The following is a 17,142-nucleotide window of genomic DNA, read 5'->3' as shown; positions in this document are numbered from 1 at the left end:
CACTACACCACTAAAACGGGTTAAAAGATAAGATCAGGTTAAGTCAAGTCATAGGCGATAATGTGCACACTCAGAGCAAGCTATTGTAGCACACGCCTGTCATGGGCGCATGTGGGCTTCTCTGTCCAGGACAGGGAATAAGATCGGGTTTGATTTTGTTTTAATGTTTCGGCTGGAATAATGATTCCAGTGTGGTTTCATAATATTGCAGCTATACTATACCCGTAACGGGACAATGACAGCATTTATGCATTCGTTTTAAATGTAGAGCAGGGTATAGTTTAGTGGTCTGAGGAGTGACAGATTGTGGGATCGATCTTCTCGACAGATCCATTGTTTTTCTTCTTTTTTGTTTTCCTTTTCTGTAACCAGTGGCCTATGACTGGTATAGCAATCGGTATAGGAACTGCGTGACGGGAATCATCGGATTGGTTCTCCCTCTATGTAGATCAATTAACGCAATTAGCATATGCTGGACATTAAATAAGTTTAGTTTACACATCTGTCAACGTATCTCGTTAAACAAACATTCATCTCCTTTCCTTTAGGACATGGTCTTAATGGAACTCTTATTTTTAATGTTTAATGCCTCAGAGCATTAGAATACATTAGAGAATTCACAAAAGATGAGACCCATTGAGTACACTTATACCTTACGGCATCTGTTTTAGAGATGTCGAAACCAAGCGTAAGAATTATTAATGCGTGTCCTTTTACCATTGACGCACAATGGCCAAGTGTCTGTCATCATTTATTTCTATGGAATTTACATGTTTTGTCATTTATTTTTACAAAATTTACATGTTTTGTCTTTTATTTTGAAATCGGTGGAATATTGATGGATATTTTAGCATCGGCATTACGAACCGGATGTTTCTCCGTGATGCGCATTGCTATAGAGTGTGTTGTAGTGAAAATTGAGAAGAACCGGAAGTCTAACAGGTCGATGGGTTCTAATGCATAATCAATCAATTTTTCATTCACACGGTTAGAATTAAAATAAAAAAGTAAGTGAGAAGAATAAGTGGACGGATTTTTGTGGTAATGATTTCTTTTGGTGGTTTGTCAGTTTTGCTTTTCAAGGCATTAAAAAAATGTTTAATTGGCATGTAATAAATAAATAAATCTATATAAATCTACACACGTATTGGCGCACCCATATGCATTACAGATACACACACACATACGCTCACACACACATACACACACGCACGCATACGCAAGTACAAGGCAAGGTACACACGCACGCACACGCACAAGCACAACTCGACACAGAATGAATGAATGTTTTAAGACACCCCAGCACAAAAATACGCATTGGCTATTGGTTATGCAAAACGACACAACACAAATAAACACACAAACACAGATACACATACACAAGCACGTACAGACACAGACAAATGAAACAACGCACACAAATCTCTGTGTGTGTGTGTGTGTGTGTGTATATATATATATATATATATATATATATATATATATATATATATATATATATATATATCATATCTACATTTATTTCTGTTTCTAACTGATTACAAACATAGCTTTGCATTAAAATATTTGTTTTAAAACACACAGTCGAGAGGATCTTTAGAAAGTTTATCAGTTTTGTACAATTTGTACTTCAGTATATACCCACCAATATTTGGACTCGTCACTGTGTTCAGTGTTTTGTTCACTAGACCTCTCCAAGGAATACTTCTGTTAACGTAAACCAGATTGCCTATTGACTCTGTGGGGTAAATTTAATACAAAATGATTTCGATTAATTCTAGGTCACCAACACCAACTGTTTTAATGCTTATTTGGTTAGGAATTTCCGCGAATTGGAAGATTAAGCGGAAAGTGAATTAGGAAGAACGCTTGGAAACAGTGGGCATGATTTGGGGTTTTATTTGAATAGCAGAGATGTCTCATGGGTTGTAAACATGAACCAGACAGGACTGGTTCTTGGTGGTAATTTTCCCCTCAAGGAAATATATAAATTTTAGAGTACTGAAGGGATTCTATAATTAAAGAAATCTGGATCAAAATGACTGCTTGAATTATATTACAACATTTCTCGAGTTTTTCTATGTATTTTGTATGGGTTTTTTTCTTTTCTTTCTTCTTTAGTTTGTCGGTTTTGTGATAATTTGTTTCAACAACTTTTTCCAGCTAGCCAGGTGGGACTGAAGAAACTGGGCAAGTTTCTTCCCAAAATTGAACTGTAAAGCAAAATACCTAGAAATGTTATATATACAGTTATGCAGTGCACTGTAATTCCAGTGACGAGACGTAAATTTCTGGGTAAAATCCAATACACTCCCGCAACTTTTGTCACCATTTTCTCAAGTTTTTCAAAACTGCAATTATTTGCCAATTAATAAATATGAAAGACGAAACGTAACACATGACCAGGGCCATATCTCCGCACAAGGCAGAGCCGAATGGGCGTTTGGCAAACTAGTGAATCTCTCTATTCCTGAATCTCGTTAGGGATAAACCTAAAATCGATATACCTAACGCTAGCGTAAGTATTTTGAATCCAGTCATCTACCTTCCAACTCTGACAGCAACTACCATAAGTTCACAATACCCCAAAACGGAACGATAATATTGACCTGCCGTTCTATAACGTTCCGGATTTAGTGCTTAACAAAGAAATAGATGATAATGTGTCTGCGGTGTGTATAGTATATCATGATCTTACCGGATATGCCTTCATAGGACCACCAGTCGTTCCATATATCCATGTCTGAAAAAAACCCGACAAAAACAAATAAGATCTGTAACCTGATCATGAGTTTTTATCAATCAATAAATCAGTAAACTGTATTTCTCATACCAATCAATCGGTCATTGTCCCATATATAAATCGTTACAAACAATCAAACATTAGTAGTATCTATTTCGTATAATTATTAACATTGGAATCTGGAATCTCATTCCTAGGAGTTTCTTTCAAAGCTCACGTAACAATATATACTGTTTTGTTAAAATGTATCAACATGTGCTGGGCAGAGGATATACTGGCTTTTCTCGCACCACGACTGGTACATAAAAGGCCGTGGTATGTGCTATCCTGTCTATGGGGTGGTGCATATAAAGGATCCCTTGCTGATAATCGAAAAAGAGTAGCCCATGAAGTGGCGACAGCGGGTTTCCTCCTTCAATATCTGTGTGGTCCTTAACACTATGTTCTACGCCATATAACCGTAAATAAAATCTGTTGAGTGCGTCGTTAAATAAACCATTTCCTTCCTTCTATACTGGCTAAACTAACAGTAGCCGTATATGTGGGAAAATTTAATTATTCTGTCATCAATTTTGTACGGGCTATTTCTTGTTAAATAAACATAATTATGTCTTCTGTTTTAACACTATTACAGACAGGATAAATGTCAGGACAGGCTGTTACTGGCGACATTTCAACTGGCTGTAGCCAGTGAACACCGAATGACGTAAACTGTGCTGTCTTGTGTCTGTCTGCTAATTACAAAACCCGCAGTGTTACAGTGGCCATGCTTTGCATATACAAAAACAACGTGCTGGAATTTCATTAATATAATCTCCTTTTGTTCGTTCCTTTTAGTGATGACTTGCAGTGTGATACAGTGCAATCAGGCATGGGTGTTCCTGTCGCTAAATTAATGGGATTTGTTATTCGACTGTCAGTATTTCCAAAAGGAAAGAATATTATAATTAGAAATATTGCACAGATCTTGGTGCATATCACAGACTACCATTTTTAGACACACAAAAACCCCACAGGCACAGAGCAAAAAACGATTACACAATAAACCTATGCCATTTCCCTGACAATAGTTTCCTATCAGACTGTCCTGAAGCACTTCAACAAACATCCCGTTATTGGGATAATGGAATTAGTTCTGATGGCGGATGCACATATCTGAAAAGTGTTGTGATGTGTTAGTCCATACATTGTCTGACATACGTAATAGAAATTTCTGAACGCAGGAAAACAAAGCGTGGCACCGCGAGACGGAATTTTAACGATGATACAATGTTCACGCCATACCGTAAAAAGGTTTTGTGGATTTTTTTTTACTCTGTTTATAGTCCATCATCACACAATGGCTCTATATTGGATTAGGAAATTAATAACACTTGTTATAATATCTCTGTTCACGTTTGTCAATAACCGTAGTTTTGCCAGGCGATGGGGAAATTGTTGGCGAGCTTACTGAATCATGCGAAGAACAGCAATGAACACCAAGCGATGCCGGCGGGACGACCCACAGACTCAATTAGAGGGAGATCCAAGCACACAATTATCTGCGTTTGATTGAAAACATCCTATCAAAATTGCCCAGTTTTCCAGCTTATTGCTTTCGTTCAATGTCGACAATCTGATACAGTACAAGCAATTCAACGCTTTTTACGTGAATGGAGGTGATTTGTTTTTCAAACTATGAATATTAAAAAGTTCAAAGAATGAAGTATTTTCCCCTTTTTTAAAGTGATATAACTAAATCTTTTCGACGATAATAGTTCATTCGAACGAATGGATTTCTTCCCTATTAAACTGCTTCAACTATATTAAAATTGTATTTTACTTAAAAACTGCTGTAGCTATGTGTTCAACCATATAACTAAATGTTTTAGACGATAATAGTTTAAACTGTTTAACTATATTGAAATTATATTTTAGTTAAAAACTGCTGTAGCTATGTGTTCAACCAATATAGCTAAATGTTTTAGACGATAATAGTTTAAACTGTTTAACTAGATTGAAATTATATTTTAGTTAAAAACTGCTGTAGCTATGTGTTCAACCAATATAGCTAAATGTTTTAGACGATAATAGTTTAAACTGTTTAACTAGATTGAAATTATATTTTAGTTAAAAACTGCTGTAGCTATGTGTTCAACCAATATAACTAACTGTTTTAGACGATAATAGTTTAAAATGTTTAACTAGATTGAAATTATATTTTAGTTAAAAACTGCTGTAGCTGTGTGTTCAAAGATATTGGGGTTTGAGGAATAGGATGTTGAAATAATTGAGTCCTTCCTTTTGTAAACCAATATAACTAAATGTTTTTGATGATAATCTTTAATGTAAGATAATGAATTTCTTTTCAAAACTGCTCTAACTATATTAAAATGAATTCCAGTTTAAAACTGCAATAGCTAAGTGTTCAAAGATATTGGAGTTCGTGGCATAGGAATGGTGTTTTGTGTTGTTTGTTTTAATGGGGGTTAATATATATATATATATATATATATATATATATATATATATATATATATATATATATGCTATCAAAAACAATATGAGTTTTTAAACATTTCATTTATTATCTTAAATTTGTAACAATATTCATAAGCAGTGGTGTCGTGGTTAAGCCATCGGACATACGTCTGGTAGGTACAGGGTACGCAGCCCGGTACCGGCTCCCACCCAGAGCGAGTTTTAATGACTCAGTGGGTAGGCGTAAGATCACTACACCCTCTTCTCTACCTCACTAACCACTAACAACTAACCCACTGTCCTGAACAGACAGCCAAGATAGCTGAGGTATGTGCCCAGGACAGCGTGCTTGAACCTTAATTGGATATAAGCATGAAAACTCTTTTTATTTAACTTTTATTCAATAAATTAATGAATGAATGAATGAATGAACATTTAAAGTCACGCCACAAATCCTATTAACAAGAGATTTCGCTTGTATTTTTCGTGGAGCGTCGACAGTAAGAAAATTATCAACCAGTGACCTTCAATTATGATTGAAGACTGTTAGAGCAAAAATACTTGGTGCACCACGTAAAATAAACCGTTTCTTTCTTTTCTATATCAATTCATATGCTTACCTTTGATTAACACCCAGCAACCGATGTATTGTTCGTGCTGGGGTGTCATTAATCATTCAGTCATTCTTTCTTTTCTATCTTTCAGCCTTTCTTATTTTTCTTTGATATTGTTTTGTTGTTGTTTAAAGGATATGTCATATAGCATTTTTATGCAACTACAATAAACTTCTATCCATAACTATGGCAACACTGGCGATCATTTATAGAACATCTCTTTGGGTACACAACCTGGATAAACAAAACAACAAGCAAATGTCGGCCCTAAACAAAAGCACTATACAATTCGAGCATACCTATAAATCACGAAGCATCGATCGGGGACGGGAATCATTTATGTTTTGTCACCGGAGGCAATGTTTCATTGATCCAAGGAAATGGAGGATCGTCTGGTATAGCATCATCTATTTACCAGTGGTGAATTCCTCACTCTGGACAACCACCTCCTTAATTAATTTACCCTCCAGGCGGTTTTAAAGTTAAGAGCAAGTCGCAACGTTGGCACACGCAATCATGCGCGGCTTTGACATTATACACCCCTTGAACTCATCCACAAAGCTACAATCTTCACGCCTTCTCGCCCGTGCTTCATGGTGTCGAAAAGATACGAAAAGGAGATGCAGTCAAACGTCTAGGTTTTCAAATTAATTTCTGCTGTGGGTTTTTTTTGTGCGTTTTTTCTGTGGGACTTTTTTGCGTTTTTTGTTTTTGTTTTCTGTAAATGAAAGGTAGGCTATTTCATTTGTACAGTTCTTGAACTCCTTCACAAAGCTACGATTTTCACGCTTACACGTAATCACTGATTCTCGTGTTTATATAGTTATGGTTCAAGCACGCTTTGCTGGACACACAATTTGGCTATCTAGGATGTTTGTCCAGGGTGTGGACTACTGGTTAGTTCTTATTGGTTACTGGCCTCGCAGGTTACGAAAGGGGGATCGAATGACAGGTCTGGACTTTTGTTTACTGTTACTATTGTTGTCTATGAAAGGAAGACTACCGTACATAATTTAATAGCAGGTAGATGAATTGCATGGCGTATTCCCATGAGGGTTATAAAAAAACCCAGAAACCTTATCAGCGAGTTTATTCACCAGTCTCGATGAAGTAATAGTTAAGCCATCGGCCGCAAGGCTGAAGTTGGTAGATATTGGATTCGCATCCCACCCAGAGTGAGTTTTAACTGGTCAGTGGGGAGATTTAAAGCAGTCAGTCAGTATCTCTCTCTCTCTCTCTCTCTCTCTCTCTCTCTCTCTCTCTCTCTCTCTCTCTCTCTCTCTGTCTGTCTGTCTGTCTCTCTGTCTGTCTGTCTCTCTCTCTCTCTCTCTCTCTCTCTCTCTCTCTCTCTCTCTCTCTCTCTCTCTCTCTCTCTCTCTCTCTCTCTCTCTCTCTCCTTACAACTAGCCGTTACATCCTGATCTGGACATACAGCCCAAATAGCTGGTATGTGTTCGAACCTTGATTAGAAATAAGCACGGAAATCAAATTAAAGTGTAAAAAAAGAGTTTCATTCCTCATCTTTGGCACAATTCCATATCTGTAAGACAAAATTGCTATAAAATTACTTTTTGTTACTTTCTTTTGATTTGTTTACTAATTTGAAAAACAAATAGATCAGTTAAGAAATTGCTACTGAAGTTGAACCAATCTAATTAAAATTAGCTCCACTATTACATGTGGATCTAACAGTAGCCCGTTGAAGCTCATGTCCAGTTGACCTTTTATTCGACCAATCAAAACCTTACTTGCAAAAATCATGCCAGTGATTTGAAAAGAATTTGAAAACATTCGGGATTATGCCGAGGGTATACGAAATAATTCGGGTGAATTACGAAGTATGCCGGGAACTAATTGCAATATAAAATTTTATATAAAATTCGTTTCAAGACGAAAACATAAACCGTGATGGTATAGCCATAAAATCTATTTATACTAGTATACAATCCAAAATTTATTACTGCACTTTTTCCCCTGTTTTTTCAATGTTGAAATAGACCAACAAGTTCGCCTATTGCATAAATAGTCTCGCCCGATATTTTTAGAATTTGTATGCTCCCGAATAACGCTACAAAAGGCGAAGTGTAATTGGTCAATATTTAAATTGTTACTTATAGATGAAATGTCACCTGGATACGGGAGCCCACGCAATGCTGTTAGATCTACTGGCTAGACCCAGTAGAGCTAATTTTAATTATATTGAAGTTGAACATACGATGGACAGAAGAGCGGAACAACTTCATTATCATCAGGCCATTATACAAAGGTATATGTCGAACTATTTTGTAGTGACAAAATGGAGGAAATAGCATACATTAATCCCAACAATGCTAATTATAATATTATAGAAAATCCCAACCTAATAGGACGCTATGATATGGCTATTGTTGACCAACTGATGTACAACGATCGTTTTGACGAATGGTTTACGAATGATGCCACCGCTATAATCGTTTTCGACATATTTCACAATTTCAAGATATTTCTATTTTGATAGTTGATCTTTAGTTTGTATAACACGATTTGTTTTTGTCGTTTTGACTAGATGCCGTTCTTCTCAAACAATGAGTTGACGCTTCACTACAAGACGCCACACATTTGAAAAGGTTAGAATCTGATCATGAATATCAATTTTATGGCGTAGAGGCAATTAATTTTGATTAAATTGAACAAATTAGTTTTGGTGAAACCCCTATAATATTTAAACCACCCTGTTGTTAAACCATAAAGTATGCGTGTTTTGTCAAACTTGCTGATTTAAATTAACTTACAATCAACCGTTTATGAAGACAACAATAACAAAAACAAAGGGCAATCAAAGATAACAGATCAACTATGATGCTATACATCATATTGTAAACTGATGGCGAGTGTGTTCTGTATTGTGATTGGTTAATTACATTCTTTTTCTGGGATTAAGTGAAAATAACACACGGAAAGCTAATGACGTCATTAGAAAGTGACGTCATTAGCAATTGGAACAGGCGAAGTTGACGATTCATTCATTCATTCTTTATTGACTTTGATCTAAAAGCTCAGTTAGATTGTAGCAAGGTATTTGTTTTCAAGAAATACCAAATATACAGTTAGTTCCATAGAAAAACGATTAAGTTTACAATGGACATAACCATATTGAGTTTTAGATCTGCGGGTGTTATTGTCTATTTGATGCCCAGGCTAACGCCTTTCTTCAAAAATGGCATTTGCGGGGTCAAATATACAATAACACCCGCAAATCTAAAAACGTCATATGCTTATCTTCTAATTGATCGCATTGACGTTATTCAAACGACCTTAAAATAATCAAGCGACCGTGTAGTAACACAATTCCATCAATGCATGCAGCACCAGACATCTACTCGGGACGACAATGTTTGTATTCCAAGACAAGCATATTATGCAGCTAGCTAAACAACTTTGGTTGAGCCTTTCACATATATTTGCACTGCAATTAATATCTGGGAAACTAAAGCAGAAGGAATCGCCCAAAGTAGAATTGATCCTTTGGTTCCGCGGTTGTGTGTACGTCCATGTTAATGGCCCATGCAGCATGTTGGCACAGGTTAAACAGTGCGGCGTGGAAAACGTCCACCACATTCGATATTACGTCTACAAACCCTAACAAAGAGCCAAGACAAAGATCTGGATTGGAACATATTGGACATTTTCTGACAGAAGAATGGTTTTAGTGATGTTTATCGTATCAGTACAACACATAGTACAACTGGGTGGTACATGGTTTTGTCTTAGTCACCAGGGGCCTAATTCACAAAGGTATCTTAGGCTCTGCTAGACAACAAAGCATCCTCTTTGCACTGCGAGATCGCAAAGTTGCGTGAGTTTAGTGAATTAGGCCCCAGGACAACCCATATGATACTAGTGTGGGCCTGCGGTTGTTTGGAGAGTATTTAAAGTACAGAAATATAACAGGTGTTTGTGGATTTTGGTGATGCTCGATTTTCAATTCTACATAAAATTGGGTACACAAATAGGTATTTTATCATGTGTACAACAACCAGGTGGCTGATTCTTGAAAATAGCATTCTTCAGGACTACTTCATCGAAAGCCGACCAAATAGCCATTTAAAAGAAATATTATATTATGGGGGAGGTCAAGTAAATGTCACTTCCTGAGTAACCAATGCACACGTGTATTTATTCAGAAAATGTCAAGGCCTCCGTAATTAATGCAGGAGTGTATTTATCTGTTATTGGGTCTATTAATTTTATGAAGCTACCAAAATCAAACATTACAGTATTAGCAAAATTCGCCATCCAGACATCTGAGATTGCACTGCAGTCTTGGAACAGATCGATCGTCGTTTATCCAAAAAACTTAATAATATTGTTCTTGATTATGCTATTGTTATCACTGACTCGGTGTGAACAAACGCACCTTGATGATTCCTCGCCCTCGTGGGCATCGAGCGCTGCCTGGTGTTGACGTTAATACGGAAGCGGTCTACGCTAGTTAGTTTCTTCGGGTCTTCGGCCTCGGTCGCCAATAGCCGTACCGCCTCGGGCGCATTACGTGGAATCAAGCGATCGCCAGCGCCGACGTCTAAATGGCATTTGCTGAAAGCTTGTCGTTACGAGTTTTCACCTCAGATCTACTCTAGCAAAGTGCTAAACAAATATGTGCGCTAATCAATAAGAACACGGTAGCCTCCATTGGCAACAAAGTTGTCGCGCGCGGGCTTGGGAGTTTAATGCAGTCTTCCTCAATGCACGGTACCAGTTTAAGCCTCATTGGTGACAGCGTTAATAGGTCTCAATTAAATAACATTGTCTCAGGGGTGTGCTTCTATGTCTTGCTGTGGGTGTTGGACAACATGCAGTCTTCATGAATCCATGATGCCACGTTTATCCTGGTTGGTGGCAGTGTTAATATTTTCCATTGCAATAAAATTGTTTCAGGGCTGTTCCTTTTTTCTTACTGTGCACGCGAGTCTTGGAAAGGAAATGCAGACATCATGGATGGATGCACAGTACAACTTTAGCCTCGTTGATGATAGTGTTCATATTTTGCAATAAAATAAAATTGTCACAAAGTTGTGGGGTCTTTTTTCCTGTTATGAATGTTCGACAAAATCCACGATGCCAAATTAAGCAACTTTGTTTTCTTCTCTTTTTTTCCCCTTTTGTTCTCTTATTGGGGTTTTTTTGTTTGGTTTTTTTGTTTGTTTGACTCCCAATAGACGATGTACATGTTTGTGCTGGGGTGTCGTTAATCATTCATTCATTAATTCATTCTGTCTCGACATACCGGAGCTGAAGTGTGTCCAGGACAGCGTGTTTGAACCTCAATAGGATATAAGTACGAAAATACATGACAATGACTAAAATAAATATTAACAAGGCTGTTGCTGGGTGGGTTTTTATAGGTCCGCATTTTTTTATATATTTTTTATATATATATAAATCTCCTATGAGAGATCGGCAAATACTTTCTTCATGGTTCCATGATGCTAAATTAACTCTCATGGGTAGTAGCCTTAATAGTATTCAATGAAACTAAAATCAACAGCTCATTACCAAGCCAGGCAGAACGCGTACAAAGCGAGTGGTGCATTGAATTTAATCTCCATTCCAGAAAGCAGAAAAAGATGGACGCTAAATGCAAATGACATTTTAATGAGTTTTATACTCCCAACAACTGCAGAGTTTGCAAAATGTCATAGTAGGTGGTGGTGGCGGGGGGGGGGGGGGGGGGGGGGGGGTTCAAACCGTATATATGTTTTAGTCTGAAAACTATCTCGCTTAACTGATGACTAAACAAAACATTATTATACTGCATACTGATTATACATCGATACAGTAGTTGTCGAAATAACTTATTTCCAAACACGTTTCAGTTGCTTTTGTTACTGTGCTTCGTTTAACATTTGCCATGCTTCCGTTGACTAAAAGCAACCCTAGTCTGAAATGAAAGGTTAAAGTTTGTTTTTGTTTAACGACACCACTAGAGCGCATTGATTTAGTCATCATCGGCTGTTGGATGTCGAATATTTGGTAACTCTGACAGGTAGTCATCAGAGGAAACCCGCTGCATCTTTCCTAATGCAGCAAGGGATCTTTTATATGCACTTTCCCACAGACAGAAAAGCAAAGAACACATTGGTTGCTCAATCAACGGGGGGGGGGGGGGGGGGGGGGGTATTTAGCTCAGTCGGTTGAGCACTCACTTGAGGTGCTTGCGTCGCAGGATCGAACCACTTCGATGGATCCATTCAACTGATTGGGTTTTTTTGTCGTTCTAACCAGTGCACCCACAACTGGTCAAAGGCCATGGTGTGTGATTTCCTGTTTGTGGGAAAGTGCATATAAAAGATCCCTTACTGCAGTAGAAAAATTGTAGCGGGTTTCCTGTGATGACTAAGAGTCCTAATTACTAAATGTGTGACATCCACTAGCCGATGATTAATTAATCAATGTGTGCTAGTGGTGTCGTTAAACAAAACAAACTTTAAACAATCAACAGCTAATATTGGATGACACACTTTGACAATTCGTACGTATAATCTTAGAGTATACCCGCTACATTTTCATTAGCAGCAAGGACTCATTTTAAATACTTTCCTACAAACAAGACAGCACATACCCAACCCTTAAACAATTGCGACTGAAATCAGCAGTGCTACTGCATTATTATCATCGATGCCAATAATAGGATACTAATTTACCTTGCGTGTAAGTATTTAGCATGTGAGTCACTTATAATGTGTCGATGTGGTAGAGGGGGCGGTATGTAGCCCACTGGTAAAGCTTGATGTGCGGTCGGTCTAGGATCGATGTCCGTCGCTGGGCCCATTAGACTATCTTCTCGTTTCAGCCAGAGTTCCACAACTCACGTAACAAAGACCATGGTATGTACTGTCCTGTCTGTGGGATGCTGTATATCTCTTGCCGCTAATCGGAAAACGCAGCACATTGCGTGACGACAGCGGGTTTCCACTCATTATTTGTTTGTCTTTAACTATTTGGCCAACGTCATATAGCCGTTATTAAAATGTGTTGAGTGCGTGGTTACATATAACATTCTTCCTTTTATAAAAACTTTTGCAAAACCTGACATATTTGCAAACTAACCTTATTGCATCAAAGCTAGAGCACAGATACAATGTAAAAATAAAGGTTATTCGGCAAAGAATATGTCTAATTGTCACAAAAAATAAATCTATTAAACAACATTGATGAAATTAGATATTCACTACTGGCGTTACTGAACTTTCAGATCTCATATATCATCCATCTTAACTGTCGTTTTTGCTAAGTCAGCACGAAAAAACATTGTTTCCCTTTTCAATAAGATTGAAGTTTTAATGATACGACAGCCCATCGAGTTGACATCATTTAATGTCAGTAATACAAAACGCACGTGGGCACTCAATCTTCGTCTTACTTTGTGGGTAGGTAGGTCATATATATATATATATATATATATATATATATATATATATATATATATATATATATATATATATATATATATGTGTGTGTGTGTGTGTGTGTGTGTGTGTGTGTGTGTTTCATGGTCGATTTTGACAGGATTCCGGTGTACCCACATAGTAAGACGACGATTCAGTGCTGCCCCCCCCCCCCGCCCCCAAACACACACACATACACATACACATATAAATATATATATATATATATATATATATATATATATATATATATAATATATATATATATATATATATATATATACACCACACATACATACATATATATATATATATATATATATATATATATATATATATATATATATATATATATACTAAATTTTTAGTATTCACTAATAACTCATTACTCGGAGTTTCAGGCTCCTCGCCTTCATCAGATGAGTGTTTATAATTGTGACAGTTAAGGTGACGTCACGCTGTGTGTACGCGGCGGTGCGCTCCTGACGTCATGGCACGTCAGTCGTGAAACTCTCGGCTTGTTGCTGTGGCGGCATTTTGATATGAGTTCTGTCCTTTTGTTGAGTAGCTTGTCTCCTTTTTCAAATAGTATTGAGAGCTTCTCCTCGATGCACAGGTTGCATTGTCCCGAGCTGCGTTTCCGTGTGTCCGATTTCCTGACGATTTCCCAATTGATGTGATAGGCGGGTTTTTTTCGTTTGAGTTCCCAGATGTATTTTGACAGTTCTGTCTCTTTTTCATAGCGTTCATATTTGAAAGATTTAGTGTGGTTGTTAAGGTGTTTGTATAAGTTGAGCACTTTTCTTCAATCACCATGGACCATATCCGTTTCGACTATTCCACAAAAAACATTCCTTTACCAACACGAAAGGAATACTTAAAGAGACTGCTTGAGAAAGTGGAAAGTGTAATAAAGCGTATGAGATGGAAAGCTTTCTTCTTTGAAAAGAACAACGATGATAAACGCAACCATGACGACCCAACACCGAACAAAGATAGCAAATTCGGACTTAACTCCAGGAAAACACCCCCACAAATAGAAGGTTTAGCACCCTTCGAAAAGGACATGCTACACATGGTTGAGACAATACAGTTCAAGAATGCATATGACCAGTTCCAGAACACCATGAAAGAGGACATAAGGCATATAAACAACTCCAAAAAAGTGTTTGTACCTGCAGACAAGACTAGAAACTTCTACAAGTTAGAAGTGGACACTTATGACAAAATGCTAACAGAAAACATTACAACGAAGTACAAACATGCAGACGACCAAAAACAATCGAAGATATCAACACAGAGTTCGAGTACGTCAGCAATGCCCTAGGAATACGTGACAGAATAGACAAGATGGGCAGAGACCCGAGCATTCATCACCTTGAAAGATCATAAGGACAATTTTGCCACTAATCCAAGTTGCAGACTCATCAATCCAGCAAAAAGCGAAATCGGTAGGATCAGCAAAATTATGTTAGACCGAATAAAAACAGTGAAACACGACTCAAGACGCAAATGAACCAATGGAGAAACACTTCCGCTGTACTTGAATGGTTCTCAGCTCTGCATGATAAAAAAGAACTATCCTTCCTCGTATTCGACATTGTGGACTTCTACCCTTCCATAACACCTGAACTACTCGACAAGGCATTGAAATGGGCGAAGAAATATACAGTCATCCCAGATATAGAATACACAACTATCATGCATGCAAGAAAATCACTACTTTTTGACAACAAAGAACAGCCATGGGTAAAAAATTACACTCCCAATGCATTCGACGTCACCATGGGCGGATATGATGGAGCGGAAGTGTGCGAACTAGTAGGACTCCTCATCCTACACACAATTCAAACAAATACCTCCGACATGAACGTCGGACTGTACAGAGATGACGGTCTAGCAGTTCTACGCAGAAGTTCAGGAAGCCAAGCAGACAGAATGAGGAAAATGCTCATCAAAATATTCAAAGATCTTGGCCTAAAGATCACCATCCAGACCAACCTGAAAATAGTCAACTATCTGGACATCACCCTGAACCTTGAAACTGACTCCCACAAACCCTACAGGAAACCCAACAACGAACCCGTTTACATCAACGTCAGCTCAAACCACCCACCCGCAATCACGAAGCAAATACCAAAATCAATCGGCAAACGAATTTCCCTTCTGTCTTCCCATGAAGACTACTTCGCGGAAGCTGCACTAGGGTACAACAAAGCGCTGAGGGCAAGTGGCTACACAGTAAACATCCAATACGACCCGCCTAAACATAGAGAACAACCAGACACAAAGAAAAGGAAAAGACCCAGAAAAATCACATGGTTCAACCCCCCATTCAGCAAGAATGTGAAGACAAACGTCGGTAGCGTGTTCATCAAATTGATATCCAAGCATTTCCCAAGTAATCACAAGTACCACACATTGTTCAACAGAAACAACCTGAAAATCAGCTACAGCTGCATGAAAAACTTCGGAGCAATAATCAAAAGCCACAACACGAAAATCACCCAGAGCTCAACCGATCCCGCACAAAAAAAGCCTTGTAACTGCAGACAGAAGAACGAATGCCCCCTGAACGGCAACTGCCAAAATAGCTCCCTCGTATACCGGGCAAACGTGGCATCTGGTAAGACTGTCAGATCATACATAGGTCTTGCTGGAGGTACATTCAAGGAGAGGTTTAACAACCACACTAAATCTTTCAAATATGAACGCTATGAAAAAGAGACAGAACTGTCAAAATACATCTGGGAACTCAAACGAAAAAAAAACCGCCTATCACATCAATTGGGAAATCGTCAGGAAATCGGACACACGGAAACGCAGCTCGGGACAATGCAACCTGTGCATCGAGGAGAAGCTCTCAATACTATTTGAAAAAGGAGACAAGCTACTCAACAAAAGGACAGAACTCATATCAAAATGCCGCCACAGCAACAAGCCGAGAGTCTCACGACTGACGTGCCATGACGTCAGGAGCGCACCGCCGCGTACACACAGCGTGACGTCACCTTAACTGTCACAATTATAAACACTCATCTGATGAAGGCGAGGAGCCTGAAACTCCGAGTAATGAGTTATTAGTGAATACTAAAAATTTAGTGTACCTGCTCCACTAACATTGTGTTGAGCACTTTATGTCCAATAGTGATAACAAATATATTATTATTATTAATATATATATATATATATATATATATATATATATATATATATATATATATATATATATATATATATATATATACATATACACACACATAGTGAAACCTGTCTAAACCTGACCCTGAACAAACCGGAATCCTGTCAAACCCGACCATGGTCCCGAATTTTCTAAATTCTACAACGCTAACCTCTAAACACCGGATCCTGGGGGGGTGGGGGGTGGGGGGGGGAGGGTCGGATAGATATTAGATTCCCGACGTGATCCAGTGTAGACTACATGACTGTTCGGGTGAGTGGGGGTGGCAGGGTATTTTAATTATCATTTGTGATTGCGTAATTATGAGATTTTTATGATTGCAATAATTCAGTTATAAACGTTGGGAATGTATAAACTGCCTGGGCCCCGTTTTACGAAGCGATCTTAGCGCTAAGATCACCTTAAGTGTATAAGGTAGCTATGTATTTAAGATGATCTTAGCGCTGGGATCGCTTCGCAAAACCAGGTCCTGGGTAGCAGACAAAAATGCATCCACAAAGCCACAATTGTGAAAATTTTACAAGACGCCGCAAGACGATAAAACAGTATCGGTGCTTCATTTAATACACAACTCACGTTTCAGTTGCAAGTTACGGATATTGCTTGGAAGTTATCGGTGCTTCATTTAATACACAACTCACGTTTCAGTTGCAAGTTACGGATATTGCTTGGAAGTTATCGGTGCTTCATTTAATA

At 38.0% G+C, this 17,142-nt stretch overlaps 1 protein-coding gene across 3 annotated transcripts in view; it reads right to left on the bottom strand.

Moving 5' to 3' along the window:
- The window catches only part of LOC121376020 (carbonic anhydrase-related protein 10-like), an 81,062-nt gene that overhangs the window by 38,316 nt on the left and 25,604 nt on the right, over positions 1 to 17,142 (bottom strand). For 2 of the 3 annotated variants that reach the window (XM_041503780.1, XM_041503782.1), the window contains exon 2: positions 2,699 to 2,743. The exons of the other annotated variant lie outside the window; for it this stretch is intronic. In XM_041503780.1, coding sequence (XP_041359714.1) covers positions 2,699 to 2,743 — 45 coding nt within the window. The remainder of the gene's footprint in view (positions 1 to 2,698; positions 2,744 to 17,142) is intronic. 3 annotated transcript variants of the gene reach the window in all.

Source organism: Gigantopelta aegis, chromosome 6, assembly GCF_016097555.1.
Source record: "Gigantopelta aegis isolate Gae_Host chromosome 6, Gae_host_genome, whole genome shotgun sequence".
NCBI classification, from domain to species: Eukaryota; Metazoa; Mollusca; class Gastropoda; order Neomphalida; family Peltospiridae; genus Gigantopelta; species Gigantopelta aegis.
Note: the sequence above shows the minus strand (reverse complement) of the source record. Positions and strands in the feature narration are given on the sequence as shown.